Raw genomic sequence first — 19118 nt, forward strand, 5'->3', positions numbered from 1 at the left:
GAGTGAAATTTTACTCTGGATAAAATTGCAACAGCTCTTACATCCTTAAAATCACCATATGTCATGACTGCAATAATGAATAAATACAGACACACACACACCTATTTTGGAAGAACAAGTAGGTTGTTAATTTACTTTATGATAAATCCCAGGATCTTTGATAGTGTACTTGGTTTGAATAAAATTAATAATCACTGAAGTAAATGTCTTAAGTTCCTTTTCTACTAAATTTACAAAATCCTAATGGAAAATTTATTTAGCCTAGTGAGTTTGTTATGATTCCACTTTACAGAAAATTGTTGTATTTGAATTTTTGTTTTTATAGATCAGGATCTTCACAATCTGCCAAAGAGAAGAAGAATTAGAAAGCATAAATCAAAGAAAAAATTTAAAAATCCCAATAACACCCATGTAAAACCAGCAGAATCAGAGAAACAGCAGAGTCTTCTGCAAGAAAAATTGCAACCACGGCACACAGATGGCCCCACAATAAGCAAAAATAAAAAAAGGAAACTCAAAAAGAAACAGCAAATGCAAAGGAAGAAAGCAGCTGGCTCACTAACAGGAGCCTCTAGCGTGCACTTCATGTACCAGCCTGAAGAGACCAGCAGTGAGCAGGAGGATGTGCGAGCGACTGATGGAGAGAATGCTGGGGGTGCCACGGCGGGCGGGGCTGCGGGCGCTGTGGAGGAGCAGGTCCTGCCCCTTGAGGAGGGAGGAGTCCCGGATGCTGAGGAGGAAGAGGTGAAAAGTACCAATGAAAAGGCAGATGGTATCCTGAACTTTTTGAAGTCAACACAAGAAATTTATTTTTATGATGGTATGTTTTTTTCTGTTGAATAATGGCATCCACTCACTTGGAAAAAACGAGCAAATTTAAAATGTTTAAAATACAAAATACATTAAAATATTCAGTATTCAAAATAAGTTGTTAGTTTTGAGGCAAAAATGCAAATATTTAAATTCATCCCAGCAAAGATCTCAGCTCACCCCCTGCTTGAGGCTTACCAGGGTTAATAGCCAGCCCATTAGTGGTGTGGGTCCAGATGAGGGTGGTCTCCTCATCCTCATTTCTCTGAATATGTTGGTATTCTCAGCTGTATGTCTGCAGAGAATATAAATCCAGGTTGGACTGATGAACTCTTGCTCTTTTTCATCAGCTGGTAGAGTCGTGAAGGAAGTGTACACATTGATTTGCTCCCCAATGTATGACTCAGTGATTTGAGATTTTCCTGTGTTCAGGATACTTGAGCACTATTTGTACTGATATAGGAGATGAAATTTATTCTGGAGTTGGTTCTGATGGGTGATGATTCCTTACCTTTAGATAGAGTCTGACAGCAGCCCTAAGGATCAGGAGCCAAGAGCAGAGTGCTGAGTTACCTTCCACCTCCCCTGGTTCTGATCTGTTCCTGGTAGATTCTGGCAATCCAGTGGTTTAGTGTGTCCAGACTGTAGCACAAAGAGATGAGAAATGCTGACTATATAATAACTGGAGGGGTAAAGAATGGACTTAAACAATGATGCAAAAAAACTGTGCTTAGTGGATCCATTTTAACCAAGAAGATTAACCCTTTCTCTCTTTGCTTGTTTACCCACACTTTGTATTGACAATAAGTTGAAAACATCCTTAGCAAATATCCACATGACACTAATAGGAGGAGGAGGCGGATACACTGCAGAACAGAAATAGGATTCAGAGAGATTTCAGTAGATGATCTCTGCCTGAGAGAGTAGCTTCTGGCAGACGACCCTCCTGCCAAGGAGTCTAATGTGTAAGGTGAACTTGGGGTTTCAGGAGCTGCTGAGGAGGCCAAGGGCAGATCCCAGAGAAGGCACAGCACAGGCCAGGGAAGCCAGACACCTGCTGTCCTCCTCCCTCCAGGTGCTTGCCTTCCACCCCTCGGGTGTTTGTCCTCTGCTCCTCAGGTATTTGCCCGTCCAGACAGGCTCGAGTGAGGGTCCAGGGGAAGGGCCAGTGCAGCCCTGGGGAGCAGGGTGTCTAGCAGAGCCCTGGGGCTGCCCAGGTCTGGGAAGGAAGGTGGAGGGCCCAGAGTTGGCAGCTCTGTGACAAAGGAAGGTCAAAGATCAGAAGCAGAGCCACACTGGTCCCCTTTCAAGTCGTGGCTCAGCCCTGAACTGTGGGATGGGAGGAGGGCAGCCTTTGGTGTCTTGGGGACCAAGCAGGCAGGGCTAAACTGACCCTCCTGCACAGCATGCTGGCCACACGCTCAGGTGCAGCTGGACTTCTGCTGGCCATACATGCAACCCCCTGCTGTCAGCTCTGTCCATGGCTCCTTCTCTGTCTGCCAAGCAGAGGCAAGGAGAATGCCATGAGCTGAGCTCCTGAGATTTTCTCTGCATTCGATGGAGTGTGTGAGGTGCAGCAAGAGACAGGATGGCATGACCTAAACCATGAGGAACAGCGTAGTAGAAAGGGTCCATGGAGTAGAGACGCTGCTGTTACCAGATGGCAGATCTAAAACAGCTGTGACTGAGATGTCCAAGAAGTGGGGAGAAGGTGGACAAGGGTACAAATCAGAGACTTTCACGAGAAAATTTGAACCTATTAGGATAACCAAATGGAGCTTCTAGGCATAGCAACCACATAGGTCAGAAAGAGGCTCGCCATGGGACTGGGCAGTGGGATGGGAAGAGGTGGCAGCCAGGAGCTTTTCAGAGTTGGCAAAGGCCAGAGTCACAGGCTCTGGACATTCTATGAGTGCCAGCTGGGGCTAATGCAGAAACAGCCTCAGCACGCTGTGATGGGGAGGGCGCTGTGGCTTGTGAGCAACAGAAGAGCCACGGTCACCTCCTGGGCTTCCCCAAAGCATCACAGATGCCCAGCAGCTTTGTTGTCTGCAGTTCCTGATGCTGTCAGAGAGCTTGGTGTGGTGTCTGTCCCCTGTGCTCTGTGTGTGACTTCTAGGACACGGGACATCCAGATGCTTTATGAGTCAGTGTCTTAACAGACACCACGTTTCCACTGCCCTTCAATAATTGTATTTTGTTGCTTACTTTTCAGAGTTCTGTTCTGAATGTCCCTCATGGCGGCTTGTTTGTATCCCAAACACATCACTCTTAGGTAGAAATATACGTTTGAGGCTTTCTTTAAGAGATAAAAGCTTATCTTCAGTTTACAAGAGTAAAAATGCAATTCTCAGTGACCCTGTCTTTGTTTAGGTGTCTCCAAGGATTCTGATTCTGGTGTCTTTATGGAAAGCACCAACAAGCTATTTAAACAACTGGAAACTCACAGTGTGTCTCCCTCAGACGTGTTCATTCTGGATCACATGAAAACGCTGCTACTTTTGCACGACACCAAGAGATTGAAGAGTGCCCTGGACTTGTTCCCGGAACACTGCAGGATGCCACTCGGTATGTGCTCTGTTCATTATGCCCTTGGTTCATTGTGCTGCTTTAGAAACTTGTCTCGGGCTCACCTCTGAAAAACTTTCTTCACCGAAACAGTCCTGTATCAGAAAATGTAAGGCTGCACATATGCTTCAGGAGTAGGTTCCCACAGAGGGTTATGCACCTTGCATCTCTCTTGCTGTAAAAATATCTCCTGATATATGCAGACATGCATGTGCAATCTACTTTTCCAGACTTGTGAGCTCCACTCTTCGGACTGAATTTTTACTGGTTTAAATGGAAGTGGAAGAGTTCATTTCTTTTCCCTTTTCTTTTTCCTTTGCTAGATGTGAAGATGGTCCATTTTCTGTCCCCCAGGTATCTTGGTCTGCCTTCCTGAACCCCTGAAGTTAAAAGGGGGAGTTGAACCATTGGATGATTTCTCTTTTGTTTTCTTCCTCAACCTTTGTTGGATACCTGTTCCATGCAAAGTGTCAGGCGCTGGGGCTGACTGTGCTTGTGTGTTCACAGCGCCATGGGGTGGGGCCTTCACGTTAGCAGCTTGAAATGGGCCAAAGTCTGCAGACACTGAGGATCAAAGGATCGGGACTGTGTTTGGGAGCAGCGTGGAGCAGAGCCCCTGTCAGACCCAGATAGGCATAGGACAGACAGCCAGCTGAGTGGGCAGAAGCTCCTGCAGGTCACCTTAGGGCAGTGGTCTCCGAGTGAGTGTAGTGCACGGCTTTCCTCCTCGGAAACCTGAGTACAGCTGAGGAGTCAGACCGAGATGTTGAAAAAGCTACATGCCACGTTTCATCACATGAAATGACAGTAAAGCTGATAGTAAAGCCAATGGTAAAGCAGTGTGTCACTGATACAATTAGCAGGTGGATGGGCGATTGACAACACCCTGTGAGTCTGGGTCCTCAGGAGGACCTGCCTCCACTTTGATCCAGAGCTGATCCATAAGGGGCCTTAACTGCCCCACCTGTGACACTGGTCCCACCGCCGGCCCTCAGTGGAGAGAGCAGAGGAGCTCCCTGCCCTTCAGGGTCGTGTTCTTGTAGGGATGGGGAAGTCAGCGAGGTGTGCTTTGTACAGCTACGCCCCTGGAGGAGAGACAGGATGAGTAGGAGAGGGTCGGGGAGGAGCCAGGGCCTGGTTATGTCGGGCCCTGGTGGGCATGCTGAGTGTGTTGGCCCTTGTCCTGGGAGATGGGGCCACTGGGAGGCCCGTGGCATGTGGCTGCGCTGAGCAGGGCCTCTTGGGCCATTGTGCTCAGACTGGAGAACGGGTTGGGGGCAGCGGGGGCTTTGGTCATGCTCCCAGCAAGAGGGCCATCCCCAAGCGTGGTCAGATTTGGGCCAGATGTGAAGGTGGACTCGGGTTTCCCTGCTCCCTGGGTGAGAGCTCTCTTTGGCCTGAGCCCATCATGAGCAGGAGAGGCAGTCAGAGGGTCCGGGACCGGCTGGAGGTGCCTGTCCTTGTCCAGGGTGGGGCTCATGCGCCGGCAAGCCACTGCCAGTCCCCTTCACGGGGCAGTGTGGGGCCTGGGGGACAGGGGCTTTGTCCTGGTGGGATCTGGAGTGTGAAGCGGAGAGCTGGGGGGTGAAGATGGTGCCTTCGAGGGTGTATGTGCCAAGGAAGGGAGTGGGCGCACTTCTTATGGGAGCAGTTCCAAAAGGAGGTCCTGAGGTATGGGCCGAGTGCTTGAGAGCTGGGGTCCCACCAGTGGGGGGGGGCCCTGGCCGCTCAGGACCCCAAACCCATGACCCCATGTCTGCATTCTTCCTTCCTGCTGGTTGTTGGGCCCATTGTATTCAGTGTTTTAGCATTTTTACTTCCATAAGGAAGTTTTTGCAAAAGGCCAATTTTATTAAGTTAAACTAATAGAGTGTTTATATAAGATATGAAAACAAATGATTTATAGTCCAGCTGAGTTCCTCACACTGAAGGTGCTCCCCGCGCATGGCTGAGATGCGTCAGGGGAGCAGGGGGAGAGCTGGGGGCTTTAGTGAAAATCACTGGACAAGTTTTGCCTGGAAGCACTCATTTAATCAATTGATGGAACTAAAATTTAGGTTTGAAGCACTTCTCTGTGAAAATAAATTCCTTTTTTGTGTGTCTGTGTAGGATATGCATTAGAAGTGTTTCCATGTCATGCTACTTTATATAATAAAATCTTACAAATAGTGAAGCTTTATTTTCAAATATTGGTTCTGTCTAATTCAGTCAGCTTTAGAATTCTGAAATTGTTTTCTTTTTCATACAACTAGCTTATGAAGCTTAATCAGTAGCTGCATCCCTCCTGTCAATGGGATCAGCCTGGAAATAGTAGCATTTCAATAGCAGACACCGGGCCCTTTCTCTCTCTGCTGCCTCAGCAGTTAGTTTTCCTAGTTTGTGGGTGTTTCATTAACTGGGTGTGGCAGCATATCCATAGCCAGTGCACGTGTTTCTACAGTTGGTCTGACATACTGCATTCTGTCATCTGCATGTACATACAGTTACCATCTGTGGGGTTTGTATTGTTCTCTGCACATCATGAAGACCCTGTGGGCATCCCCGCCCTGAACCCTCCTGAGTCCTCTGTGTCCATATTAGGCATCATCATGCGTGAGGCTGGAGGGCCAGGGGGCTTGCCTGGGGCAGGACAGACCATGCATTTGGAGGCATCTTGGCACACTTCTGTATGGAGCACGAGATGGGCCCCAGCCCACAGTCCCAGCCTCTTCTCAGAAATGCATCTCAGCCTCAGCAGCAATCAGCTGTCCCAAGGGCACCAAGGTCTAAGCCTTGGGGTTGGAGCCTTGGACCTGGCATTCCCTGCCGTGAGCATCTTTACAAAGAGCAAGGCCTGAAACGAGGGGCTGTGCCCTCAGCTCAGGCATTTTGCTCAGCCGTTCCTGGGACAGTTCCTGAAACCTAAGTGCCATCCATCGCAGCTCGTTTCACTTAGAAGTATGCTTCTAACTTCCTGCTGCTTTGTCCACCTTTGGTGTAAACTTATGTTTCTCTTTCACTTCGTATGCAGTTTTTTCAAGCTCAGGTTTTAAGCATGTAGTATTGGGTGTGATGTTGTAAAGTGAAATACAAACATTCCAGACTGACCTATACTTTTGTGTGATTTACAAGTGTGCTATTAGTGTCATTTCAACTCCTAAGTTCTGTTTCATTTGATTAATTCAGGATTTACTTTTGGCCTAAGAACTAATAGTTGCAAAATAATAATTTATAATTTTTCTTTTTGTTTTATTTTTCGTTCTGTTGTCTTTCTGCTTTTCAGAATATGCCCAAGTAATCTCAGCTTTCTTTAATTACTGGATCACACATATCCTTCCTGAGAAAAACGATGAATGAAATCAGTGTATCTGTTTAAAAAGAGCTAATATTTGACAAGAAACTAGAAAAGACAGGTATGAAATGGTCTGAGACTTACTTCCTGTACACAGAGGAGATGAAATTCTCTTCTAAGCTTTCTTTATAACCCAGACCCTGGGAACTCTGAGGACGTTTCTGCCATATTATTTATTTATGTGTTTGTACATAATAGGTAAGTGTAATCTGAGACTTCAGGTGATAAATTGGGAAAAACTTGAAAATTTCTTTGAAATTTTGTATGTCTTAAATTTAAAATGGAAATTCTGTTAAACTGAGTAAACTGTATAGTTTGAAGCTATATATATATATATTTTTATAAAGTTTTAAATCACTTGTGTCTGACAGTTTAAGAATGTTGTCTGGGTATTAAAATGTCCATTTTAAGTAGTTTGATTCTACAGTAATTGAATTTATTTATTGTTTTCTTCTCTTTTTTCCTCTTCTCTACTTTGGGAATAATATCAAGAACCTATTTTTCCTATTTCCTCTTTTTTTTAATTTTATTTTTACTTTATTTTGCTTTATAGTACTCTATTGGTTTTGCCATACATTGACATGAATCAGCCACGGGTGTACACATGTTCCCAATCCTGAACCCCCTCCCACCTCCCACCCCATATCATCTCTCTGGATCATCCCTGTGCACCAACCCCAAGCATCCTGTATCCTGTATCGAACATAGACTGGTGATTCATTTCTTACATGATAGTATACATGTTTCAATGCCATTCTCCCAAATCCTCCCACCCTCTACCTCTCCCACAGAGTCCAAAAGTCCGTTCTAAACATCTGTGTCTCTTTTGCTGTCTCGCATACAGGGTTATCATTACCATCTTCCTAAATTCCATATATATGTGTTAGTATACTATATTGGTGTTTTTCTTTCTGGCTTACTTCACTCTGTATAAAAGGCTCCAGTTTCATCCACCTCATTAGAACTGATTCAAATGTATTCTTTTTAATGGCTGAGTAATAATCCATTGTGTATATATGTACCACAGCTTTCTTATCCATTCATCTGCTCATGGACATCTAGGTTGTTTCCATGTCCTGGCTATTATAAACAGTGCTGTGATGAACATTGGGGTACACATGTCTCTTTCAGTTCTGGTTTCCTTGGTGTGTATGCCCAACAGTGGGATTGCTGGGTCATAAGGCAGTTCTGTTTCCAGTTTTTTAAGGAATCTCCACACTGTTCTCCATAGTGGCTGTACTAGTTTGCATTCCCACCAACAGTGTAAGAGGGTTCCCTTTTCTCCACACCCTCTCCAGCATTTATTGCTTGTAGACTTTTGGATCGCTGCCATTCTGACTGGTGTGAAATGATACCTCACTGTGGTCTTGATTTGCATTTCTCTGATAATGAGTGATGTTGAGCATCTTTTCATGTGTTTGTTAGCCATCTGTATGTCTTCTTTGGAGAAATGTCTATTTAGTTCTTTGGCCCATTTTTTGATTGGGTCATTTATTTTTCTGGAATTGAGCTGCATAAGTTGCTTGTATATTTTTGAGATTAGTTGTTTGTCAGTTGCTTCATTTGCTATTATTTTCTCCCATTCAGAAGGCTGTCTTTTCACCTTGCTTATAGTTTCCTTTGTTGTGCAGAAGCTTTTAATTTTAATTAGATCCAATTTGTTTATTTTTGCTTTTATTTCCAGGATTCTGGGAGGTGGATCATAGAGGATCCTGCTGTGATTTATGTCAGAGAGTGTTTTGCCTATGTTCTCCTCTAGGAGTTTAATAGTTTCTGGTCTTACGTTTAGATCTTTAATCCATTTTGAGTTTATTTTTGTGTATGGTGTTAGAAAGTGATCTAGTTTCATTCTTTTACAAGTGGTTGACCAGTTTTCCCAGCACCACTTGTTAAAGAGATTGTCTTTACTCCTTCGTGTATTCTTGCCTCCTTTGTTGAAGATAAGGTGTCCATAGGTGTGTGGATTTATCTCTGGGCTTTCTGTTTTGTTCCATTGATCTATATTTCTGTCTCTGTGCCAGTACCATACTGTCTTGATGACTGTGGCTTTGTAGTAGAGCCTGAAGTCAGGCAAGTTGATTCCTCCAGTTCCATTCTTCTTTCTCAAGATTGCTTTGGCTATTCGAGGTTTTTTGTATTTCCATACAAATTGTGAGATTATTTCTTCTAGCTCTGTGAAAAATACCACTGGTAGCTTGATAGGGATTGCATTGAATATGTAGATTGCTTTGGGTAGTATACTCATTTTCACTATATTGAGTCTTCTGATCCATGAACATGGTATATTTCTCCATCTATTAGTGTCCTCTTTGATTTCTTTCACCAGTGTTTTATAGTTTTCTATATACAGCTCTTTAGTTTCTTTAGGTATATATATTCCTAAGTATTTTATTCTTTTCATTGCAATGGTGAATGGAATTGTTTCCTTAATTTCTTTTTCTACTTTCTCATTATTGGTGTATAGGAATGCAAGGGATTTCTGTGTGTTGATTTTATATCCTGCAACTTTACTATATTCATTGATTAGCTCTAGTAATTTTCTGGTGGAGTCTTTAGGGTTTTCTATGTAGAGGATCATATCATCTGCAAACAGTGAGAGTTTTACTTCTTTTCCAATCTAGATTCCTTTTATTTCTTTTTCTGCTCTGATTGCTGTGGCCAAAAGTTCCAGAACTATGTTGAATAGTAGCTGTGAAAGTGGGCACCTTTGTCTTGTTCCTGACTTTAGGGGAAATGCTTTCCATTTTTCACCATTGAGGATAATGTTTGCTGTGGGTTTGTCATATATAGCTTTTATTATGTTGAGCTATGTTCCTTCCATTCCTGCTTTCTGGAGAGTTTTTGTCATAAATGGATGTTAAATTTTGTCAAAGGCCTTCTCTGCATCTATTGAGATAATCATATGGCTTTTATTTTTCAATTTGTTAATGTGGTGAATTACATTGATTGATTTGTGGATGTTGAAGAATCCTTGCATCCCTGGGATAAAGCCCACTTGGTCATGGTGTATGATCTTTTTAATGTGTTGTTGGATTCTGATTGCTAGAATTTTGTTAAGGATTTTTGCATCTATGTTCATCAGCGATATTGGCCTGTAGTTTTCTTTTTTTGTGGTATCTTTGTCAGGTTTTGGTATTAGGGTGATGGTGGCCTCACAGAATGAGTTTGGAAGTTTACCTTCCTCTGCAATTTTCTGGAAGAGTTTGAGTAGGATAGGTGTTAGCTCTTCTCTGCATTTTTGGTAGAATTCAGCTGTGAAGGAGTCTGGATCTGGGCTTTTGTTTCCTGGAAGATTTCTGATTACAATTTCAATTTCCATGCTTGTGATGGGTCTGTTAAGATTTTCTATTTCTTCCTGGTTCAGTTTTGGAAAGTTGTACTTTTCTAAGAATTTGTCCATTTCTTCCATGTTTTCCATTTTATTGGCATATAATTGCTGATAGTAGTCTCTTATAATCCTTTGTATTTCTGTGTTGTCTGTTGTGATCTCTCCATTTTCATTTTTAATTTTATTGATTTGATTTTTCTCCCTTTGTTTCTTGATGAGTCTCGCTAATGTTTTGTCAATTTTATTTATCCTTTCAAAGAACCAGCTTTTGGCTTTGTTGATTTTTTGCTATGGTCTCTTTTGTTTCTTTTGCATTTATTTCTGCCCTAATTTTTAAGATTTCTTTCCTTCTACTAACTCTGGGGTTCTCCATTTCTTCCTTTTCTAGTTGCTTTAGGTGTAGAGTTAGGTTATTTATTTGACTTTTTTCTTATTTCTTGAGGTATGCCTGTATTGCTATGAACTTTTCTCTTAGCACTGCTTTTATAGTGTCCCACAGGTTTTGGCTTGTTGTGTTTTCATTTTCATTCGTTTCTATGCATATTTTGATTTCTTTTTTGATTTCTTCTGTGATTTGTTGGTTATTCAGAAGTGTGTTGTTCAGCCTTCATACTTTGGAATTTTTAATTGTTTTTCTTCTATAATTGAGATCTAATCTTAATGCCTTATGGTCAGAAAAGATGCTTGGAATGATTTGTTTTTTTGAATTTATCAAGGCTAGATATATGGCCCAGGATGTGATCTATCCTGGAGAAGGTTCCGTGAGCACTTGAGAAGAAGGTGAAATTCATTGTTTTGGGGTGAAATGTCCTATAGATATCAATTAGGTCTAACTGGTCTATTGTATCATTTAAAGTTTGTGTTTCTTTGTTAATTTTCTGTTTAGTTGATCTGTCCATAGATGTAAGTGGGGTATTAAAGTCTCCCACTATTATTGTGTTAATTGTTAATTTCCCCTTTCATACTTGTTAGCATTTGTCTTACATATTGTGGTGGTCCTATGTTGGGTGCATATATATTTATAATTGTTATATCTTCTTGGATTGATTCTTTGATCATTATGTAGTGGCCTTCTTTGTCTCTTTTCACAGCCTTTGTTTTAAAGTCTATTTTATTGGATATGAGTATTGCTACTTCTGCTTTCTTTTGGTCTCTATTTGTGTGGAATATCTTTTTCCAGCCCTTCACTTTCAGTCTGTATGTGTCCCTTGTTTTGAGGTGGGTCTCGTGTAGGCAGCATATATAGGGATCTTGTTTTTGTATCCATTCAGCCAGTTTTTGCCTTTTGGTTGGGGCATTCAACCCATTTACGTTTAAGGTAATTATTGATAAGTATGATCCCGTTGCCATTTATTTTATTGTTTTGGGTTTGGGTTTATACACCCTTTTTGTGTTTTCTGTCTAGAGAATATCCTTTAGCATTTGTTGGAGAGCTGGTTTGGTGGTGCTGAATTCTCTCAGCTTTTGCTTGTCTGTAAAACTTTTGATTTCTCCTTCATATTTGAATGAGGTCCTTGCTGGGCACAGTAATCTTGGCTGTAGGTTATTTTCTTTCATCACTTTAAGTATGTCTTGCTATTCCCTCCTGGCCTGAAGCGTTTCTATTGAAATTCTGCAGTTACCCTTATAGGAATCCCCTTGTGTGTTATTTGTTGTTTTTCCCTTGCTGCTTTTAATATTTGTTCTTTGTGTTTGATCTTTGTTAATTTGATTAATGTGTGTCTTGGGGTGTTTCGCCTTGGGTTTATCCTGTTTGGAACTCTCTGGGTTTCTTGGACGTGGGTGATTATTTCCTTCCCCATTTTAGTGAAGTTTTCAACTATTATCTCCTCAAGGATTTTCTCATGGTCTTTTTTTTTGTCTTCTGGGACTCCTATAATTTGAATGTTGGAGCATTTCATATTGTCCTGGAGGTCTCTGAGAGTGTCCTCATTTCTTTTAATTTGTTTTTCTTTTTTCCTCTCTGACTCATTTATTTCTACCCTTCTATCTTCTATTTCACTAATCCTATCTTCTGCCTCCGATATTCTACTATTTGTTGCCTCCAGAGTGTTTCTGATCTCATTTATTGCATTATTCATTATATATTGACTCTTTTTTATTTCTTCTAGGTCCTTGTTAAATCTCTCTTGCATCTTCTCCAGGCTATTTATCTGTGATTTCATTTTGATTTCAAGATTTTGGATCATTTTCACTATCATTATTCGGAATTCTTTATCAGGTCGATTCCCTATCTCTTCCTTTTGGTTTGGTTTGGTGGGCATTTCTCCTGTTCCTTTACCTGCTGTGTATTCCTCTGTCTCTTCATCTTGGTTATATTGCTTCGTTTGGGGTGGCCTTTCTGTATTCTGGTAGTTTGTGGAGTTCTCTTTATTATGGAGTTTCCCCGCTGTGGGTGGGGTTGTATCAGTGGCTTGTCAAGGTTTCTTGGTTAGGGAGGCTTGTGTAGGAGTTCTGGTGAGTGGAGCTGGATTTCTTCTCTCTGGAGTGCAATGAAGTATCCAGTAATGAGTTATGAGATGTCTGTGGTTTTGGAGTAACTTTGAGCTGCATGTATATTGAAGCTCAGGGGTGTGTTCCTGTGTGGCTGGAGAATTTGCATGGTGTGTCTTGCTCTGGAACTTGTTGGCCCTTGAGTGGTGCTTGGTTTCAGTGTAGGTATGGAGGTGTTTGATGAGTTCCTATCGATTAATGTTCCCTGGATTCAGGAGTTCTCTGATGTTCTCAGGATTTGGACTTAAGCCTCCTGCTTCTGGTTTTCAGTTTTATTTTTACAGTAGCCTCAAGACTTCTCCATCTATACAGCACCAATGATAAAACATCTAGGTTAAAGATGAAAAGTTTCTCCACATTGAGGGACACCCAGAGAGGTTCACTGAGTTACATGGAGAAGAGAAGAGGGAAGGGGTAGTTAGAGGTGACTGGAATGAGATGAGGTGGGATCAAAAGAGGAGAGAACAAGCTAGCCAGTAATCACTTCCTTATGTGCGCTCCACAGTCTGGACCGCTCAGAGATGTCATGGAGTTATACAGGGAAGAGGAGAGGGAGGAAGGAGACAGAGGTGGCCAGGAGGATAAAAGAGGGAAATGAAAAAGAGAGAGACAGATCCAGCCAGTAACCAGTTCCTTAGGTGTTCTCCACTGTCTGGAACACAGAGATTCACAGAGTTGGGTAGAGAAGAGAAGAGGGAAGGAAGAGACAGAGACAACCTGGTGGAGAAAAAGGAGAGTCCAAAGGAGAAGAGAGTGGTCAAGCCAGTAATCTCGCTCTCAGGTAAAATTGGGTACTGAAGATTGGGTTTTATATGTACAAAATTGACAACAGATACCAAAAAGGAAAGATTAAAAATCTAAAATAGAGGTTGCATTTTCAAATATATAATATTAAAGAAAAGAAGAAGAAGAAGAAAAACAAAGTCATGAGAATTATTAAAAAACAACAGCAACCACAAAAAAAATGTATATACGGCATTTGCTTTAAAAATAGGGTCTTTTTTTTTTGAAAAGTAATAGTAGGTTATAAAAATTAAAATTAAAGGAGAAATAGAGGACTTATAAATTTTAAAAAGTAAAAAAAAAGAAAAGAAAAAGAAAAGAAAAAACAACAACAAAAAGAGAATGGTCGTAAAAATAGTAAAGATATTTCTGTGATTTCCTCTGGTGATGTGGGAAGTGTGGGGTCACTTCCAAGGTGGTTCCCTCTGTTTAGCTTCTTCTGTTTGCTGGTCTCTTCAGTGATTTCCGCCCTGACACAAGGGGGGCGGTGGTGGACACTTCTTTTTTTAGGCTCACTTGTTCAGTCGTACTGTGCGGAGGGAGGGATGCTGCAAACAAATAACACTGGTGTGTGCTCGCAGTGTCTCAGCCACACTGGGCCTGCCCCTACACATGGCGCACACCGCTCAGGCTCTACATTGCTCCGCCGGGAACCGTCTGAGGCCGGCCCTAGGCTGCATGCACCTCCCCAGTCTAAGCTGCTCAGGCTCGGCACTCAGGTAGCCCTCAGAGGTGCAGATTCAGTTGGGCCTGCGTTTTGTGCCCTTCCCAGGACCGAGTAGCTCAGGTGTTTGGCGAGCGCAGTCGCTGCGGCTTATCGCCTTTCCCGTCCCTGCTGCTCAGTGTTCTGGGTGTGCCGCTGGCGCCCCTTGTCAGGCAGATGGTGACTGTCCAGGACCCCAAGAAGCCTTACCAAAGAAGCCTGCTTGCAGTTTGGTAGGTAAAGTCTCTCCAGGGCTGCGATCGCCCCCTTCCAGCCTTTACGGCTCTGGCTGCCTGTCACTGGAGGGGGTTGGTCTGCACCCGTCTATTTCTGTTCCATCCTTTGTTCTGTGTGCGGTCCTGGCTGTGTCTTATGTTAGAGCTTTTCGCGTGGTAGCTATCCCACAGTCTGGTGTGCTAGCCCAAGTTAGTTCGCTCTGGTTACACTCACGGCATTCTGGCCCGATTCTTAAAAAACACTGCAGCCCATGCCTCCCTGCCCAGCCCCCACTTGCTAGTGGTGGATGCAGACGTCTGCGCTGCTTTTCCACTGGGGGAGTTACCGTTGGGCTTGTAATCTGTTAGTTTTAATTATTTATTTATTTTTCTTCCCTGTTATGTTGCCCTTTGTGCTTCCAAGGCTTGCCACAGACTTGGCAGCGAGAGTGTTTCCTGGTGTTTGGAAACTGCTCTCTTTAAGACTGCCTTCCCGGGACAGGACTCCCTTCCTGGGATGGAGCTCCCTCCCTACCTCCTTTGTCTCTTTTTTCGTCTTTTATATTTTTCGTAGCTGTTTTTGAAGACAGTGATTTGCTTTTCTGGGTGCCTGATGTCCTCTGCTAGCATTTAGAAGTTGTTTTGTAGAATTTACTCAGCGTTGAAATGTTCTTTGGATGAGTTTGTGGGGGAGAAAGTGGTCTCCCCGTCCTATTCCTCCACCATCTTAGGACCGTTACCCTGTTTCCTCTTGTTGTGGAAGCCATCACCAGTTTTCAGTGAGGTTGAGTTTTCAAAACACCAGTCAATGCAGTATTATAGGACAACATTGTCTCTGTCTATAAAAATATACATTTTTTATTGTGGTAAAATATATGTAACATAAATATGCCATTTTGAAGTATGTGATTTAGTAGCATTAAGTACATTCATAGCATCATGAGGTCATCATGACTATCTTCCCTTGTTTTAGGCTGAACGATGTTCCTCACTGTTTATCTACCATCTGTCCATGGACACTGGGTTGTTGCCCCTGTTTCCTCTTATGAATAATGCTGCTGTGAACATTACGTACAAAATTGTGTGTGGACATTTTCTTCAGTTCTCTTGGGAGTGGAATAGCTGGGTCAGATGATAATTCTACATTAACCTTTTGAGGAACTTCCAGGCTGTGGTCCCCAGGAGGTGTGCTATCTTCATCCCCACCAGCCAAACAGAAGTGCTGAGTTCTCTGCGTCCCCACCAATACTTGTTATTTTCCACTTTTCTCGTAACAGTCATCCTCGTGGTTGTGTAAAGGCATCTCGTGGTAGTTTCAGTTTACATTCCATGTACTCATTAGCTGTTCTCCTCTTTGGAGACATGCTTGAAGTTATTACCCATTTGTGAATTAGATTATTAGCTTTTTGTCATTGAATTATGAGCTCTTTATACTGGGTCATATGGCAACTCCAGTTTTTTGAGGAACCTCCATACTGTTCTCCATAGTGGCTGTACCAGCTTACATTCCAACCAGCAATGTAGGAGGGTTCCCTTTTTTCCATTCCCTCTCCAGTAGTTATTATTTGTCGACTTTTTAATCAGGTCCATTCTGAGCAGTGTAAGGTGGTACCTTATTGTAGTTTTGATTTGCTTTGCTCTAATAATTAGTGATGTTGAACATCTTTCCATATGCCTGTTGGCCATTTGTATGTCTTCTTTGGAGAAATGTCTATTTAGGTTTTCTGTCCATCTTTTGATTGGGTTGTTTAATATTGAGCTGTATGAGCTGTTTGTATAATGTATTTTGGAAATTAAGCCCTTGTCAGTCATGTCATTTGCAGATATCTTCTCCCAGTCCATAGGCTATCTTTTTGTTTTATTGATGGTTTCTTTGCAGTACAAAAGCTTATAAGTTTGATTGAGTCCCATTTGTTTATTTTTGCTTTTATTTCTATTGTCTTGGGAGACTGAATGGTACAAGTTATGTCACAGAATGTTTTGTCCATGGAATTTTATGGTGTCATGTCTTACATTTTGAGTGTATTTTTGTATGAGGGTTTGTCCTTAACTTCATTGATTTACATGTGCATGTCCAGCTTTCCCAACACTGAAGAGACTGTCTTTTCTCCATTACATGTTCTTGCCTCCTTTGCTGAAGATTGACTATAGGTATGTGGATTTTATTTCTGGGCTCTCTGTTCTGTTCCATTGACCCATATATCTGTTTTGTTCTGGTACCATGCTGTTTTGATTACTGTATCTTTGTAGTTGGAGAAGACAGTGGCACCCCACTCCAGTACTCTTGCCTGGAAAATCCCATGGACAGAGGAGCCTGGTGGGTTGCTGTCTATGGGGTCGCACAGAGTCGGACATGACTGAAGTGACTTAGCAGCAGCAGCAGCAGCAGCTTTGTAGTACTGTCTGAAGTCCAGGAGGGTTATACCTCCTTTTCTGTTCTTTTTCCTCAGAATTGCTTTGGCAATTCTGAGTCTTTTATGGTTCCATATAAGTTTTGGGATTATCTGTTCTAGTTCTGTGAAATATGTCATGGGTAATTCGATAGCGATCACATTCAATCTGTAGATTGCTTTGGGTAGTATGGCCATTTTAGCAATATTAATTCTTCTAATCCAAGAATATGGGTTATCTTTCCATTTCTTTGAATCATCTTCAATTTCCTTTATTAATGTTTTATAGTTCTCAGCATATAAGTCTTTCACCTTCTTGGTCAGGTTTATTCCTAAGTTGTTTTTTTAATAATTAATTTTTTAAATTGAAGGATAATTGCTTTACAGAATTTTGTTGTTTTCTGTCAAGTACTTTTTAAATGCAATTTTAAAAGGAATTGTTTGTTTTACTTGGCCTTTCTGACATTTCACTGTGAGTCTAAAGAAATGCAACCAATTTGTATATGTTGATCTTGCATCCTGCTGTTTTGCTGAAATTATCAGTTCTAGTAGTTTCTGTGTGGAGTCTTTAGGGTTTTCTTATATGGTGTCATGCCATCTGCATATAATGATAATTTTACCTCTTCTGTTCCAGTTTATATACTTTTCCTTTTTCTTGTCGGATTGCTATGGTGAGGACCTTCAACACTGTTGAATAGAAGTGGTAGTAAGAGTGGGCATCCTTGTCTTGTTCCAGATTTTAGTGACAGGGCTTTCAACTTTTCACCATTGAATGTTATGTTGGCTGTGAGTTTGTTATAAATATCTATTATTATATTGAGATATGGTCCCATAAATGGAATTGTTTTTATTTTCTCTTCAGATTGTTCATTGCTGGTATACAGAAATGCAGCTGATTTTTTGAAATGCAGCTGATTTTTCATATTGATTTTGTATCCCACTAGTTTGTTGAATTCATGTATTAGCTCTTAACAGTTGTGTGTGTGTGTGTGTGTGTGTGTGTGTGTGTGTGTGTAATCATTAGAGTTTTCTTCATATAAGATCATATCATCTGTGGAAAAGATAATTTTATTTCTTTCCTTCCACCATAGATGCACCATTCTCCAGGGTTCCGTTTCTCCCTCACCTCACTGTGTTCTTAAGAGGTGTCTGTCCCACTAAGTGGAACCTCCTAGAGTCAGATGAATCAGCAAGGATGCCCTACTGGTTCTGGAGATCTGTCAACTTAAGACTGGTTTCTGTGAAGCTACCCAGGCTTAATAAAAGTTGGCAAGTGGAGCCGCAAACCAGGCCTGGACAAGGACAGGCCCAACCAGGATGTGCCACCAACCAGGACAGGGCCATAAGCCAGGAGAGGTGACCGACCAGGTCAGGTCCACTGACCAGGATGGGTCACTAGCCTGGACAGGTCCACCGACCAGGACAAATCCACCAACTAGGACAGGCCACCAACCAGGAGAGGTCCATCATTCAGGATGGGCCACCAAGCAGGATGGGCCTACTGTACCCAGGGGCTGCCTCCTTGAGAGTGGATGATGATCCATTTTCCCCATGGAGATGGAAAAAGAACACAGCCACACCCCGAAGTAGGAGCTGTGGCAGCTTCCTGTCTACACCCACAACAGCCTTCACTTACCCCTCAATGGAGACATACTCAGCTGCTGCCACTGCCTCTTCCTCTTTCCCTGAGATGTCATATTGGTGAGGTCAGAGGCCGGGGAATCATGTCCCCTTCACCGCAGGGTTGAGAGGTCACTGGCAGGCAGGTGATGTCAGCCTGCTGCCTCCTCTCCAGAACATCCCACTGCCTTGGGCAGGACACCTGGCTTTCTGATTCACCAGGTTGTAATTCTTCTATTAAGATGCCTCCCAATTAATGACACATTTGCTGGTATAAAAATAAAGTATTGGCTGATTCATAATTTCCTGTTATTTCTCCACCTCCAATTTGCATCTTTTAGTTATACACAATTTACATCTTTTCCATGTCCAGCAGGTGGACACACTGTTGATGGATTCCAGGGAAAACTTATTTGCAGATAGGACTTGACCTTTACTTGATTCTTTCTGGTATCAGCACAGAATCCCTGTAAACCCTTCTATCAGCTCACTGGTAGACCAGGACAGGTCACCAACCAGGCCAGGCCACCAACCAGGACGGGCCACCAACCAGTACAAGTCTCTCTGACCACACCCCAGAGGTACAGAGGAACAAGGGTGTAACTGAACAGGTAGGGTAGTTGGGGTTAATCAGTTTTGTGGATCATCCTAATTTCAAGAAGAAAAATGCCTCGTCTAGAAAACAAATAAATCATGTCTCTGTGTCAGCATAAATACAATAATCTGATTCTCCCACTGTGATTGCAGTTGGATGATAATTAGATCAACTTATCTTTTACAGTCATGCAGGATGCTTATTCAGTCCGTGCCACTTGTTTTCTGTAAACCATACCAATTAATGCAGACAGAGGAAGCTCTCAAGAATATGAGGAGTGCT

General features: G+C 42.4%; 1 protein-coding gene across 2 annotated transcripts in view; it reads left to right on the forward strand.

Annotated features, from left to right (window-relative positions):
- The window catches only part of ERICH1 (glutamate rich 1), a 45301-nt gene extending 26758 nt beyond the window's left edge, over positions 1-18543 (forward strand). The window contains exons 4-7 of one of the 2 annotated variants that reach the window (XR_001297353.2): positions 326-820; positions 3184-3378; positions 6641-6770; positions 17713-18543. Coding sequence is in view for 1 of the 2 variants with exons in the window: in XM_013975370.2 (XP_013830824.2) it covers positions 326-820; positions 3184-3378; positions 6641-6714 (764 nt within the window). In the remaining variant the exon portion in view is untranslated. Of the gene's footprint in view, positions 1-325; positions 821-3183; positions 3379-6640; positions 7123-17712 lie in introns of those variants that run through there. The other variant, XM_013975370.2, reaches the window with a different exon arrangement.

Source organism: Capra hircus, chromosome 27, assembly GCF_001704415.2.
Source record: "Capra hircus breed San Clemente chromosome 27, ASM170441v1, whole genome shotgun sequence".
In the NCBI taxonomy this organism is placed as follows: domain Eukaryota; kingdom Metazoa; phylum Chordata; class Mammalia; order Artiodactyla; family Bovidae; genus Capra; species Capra hircus.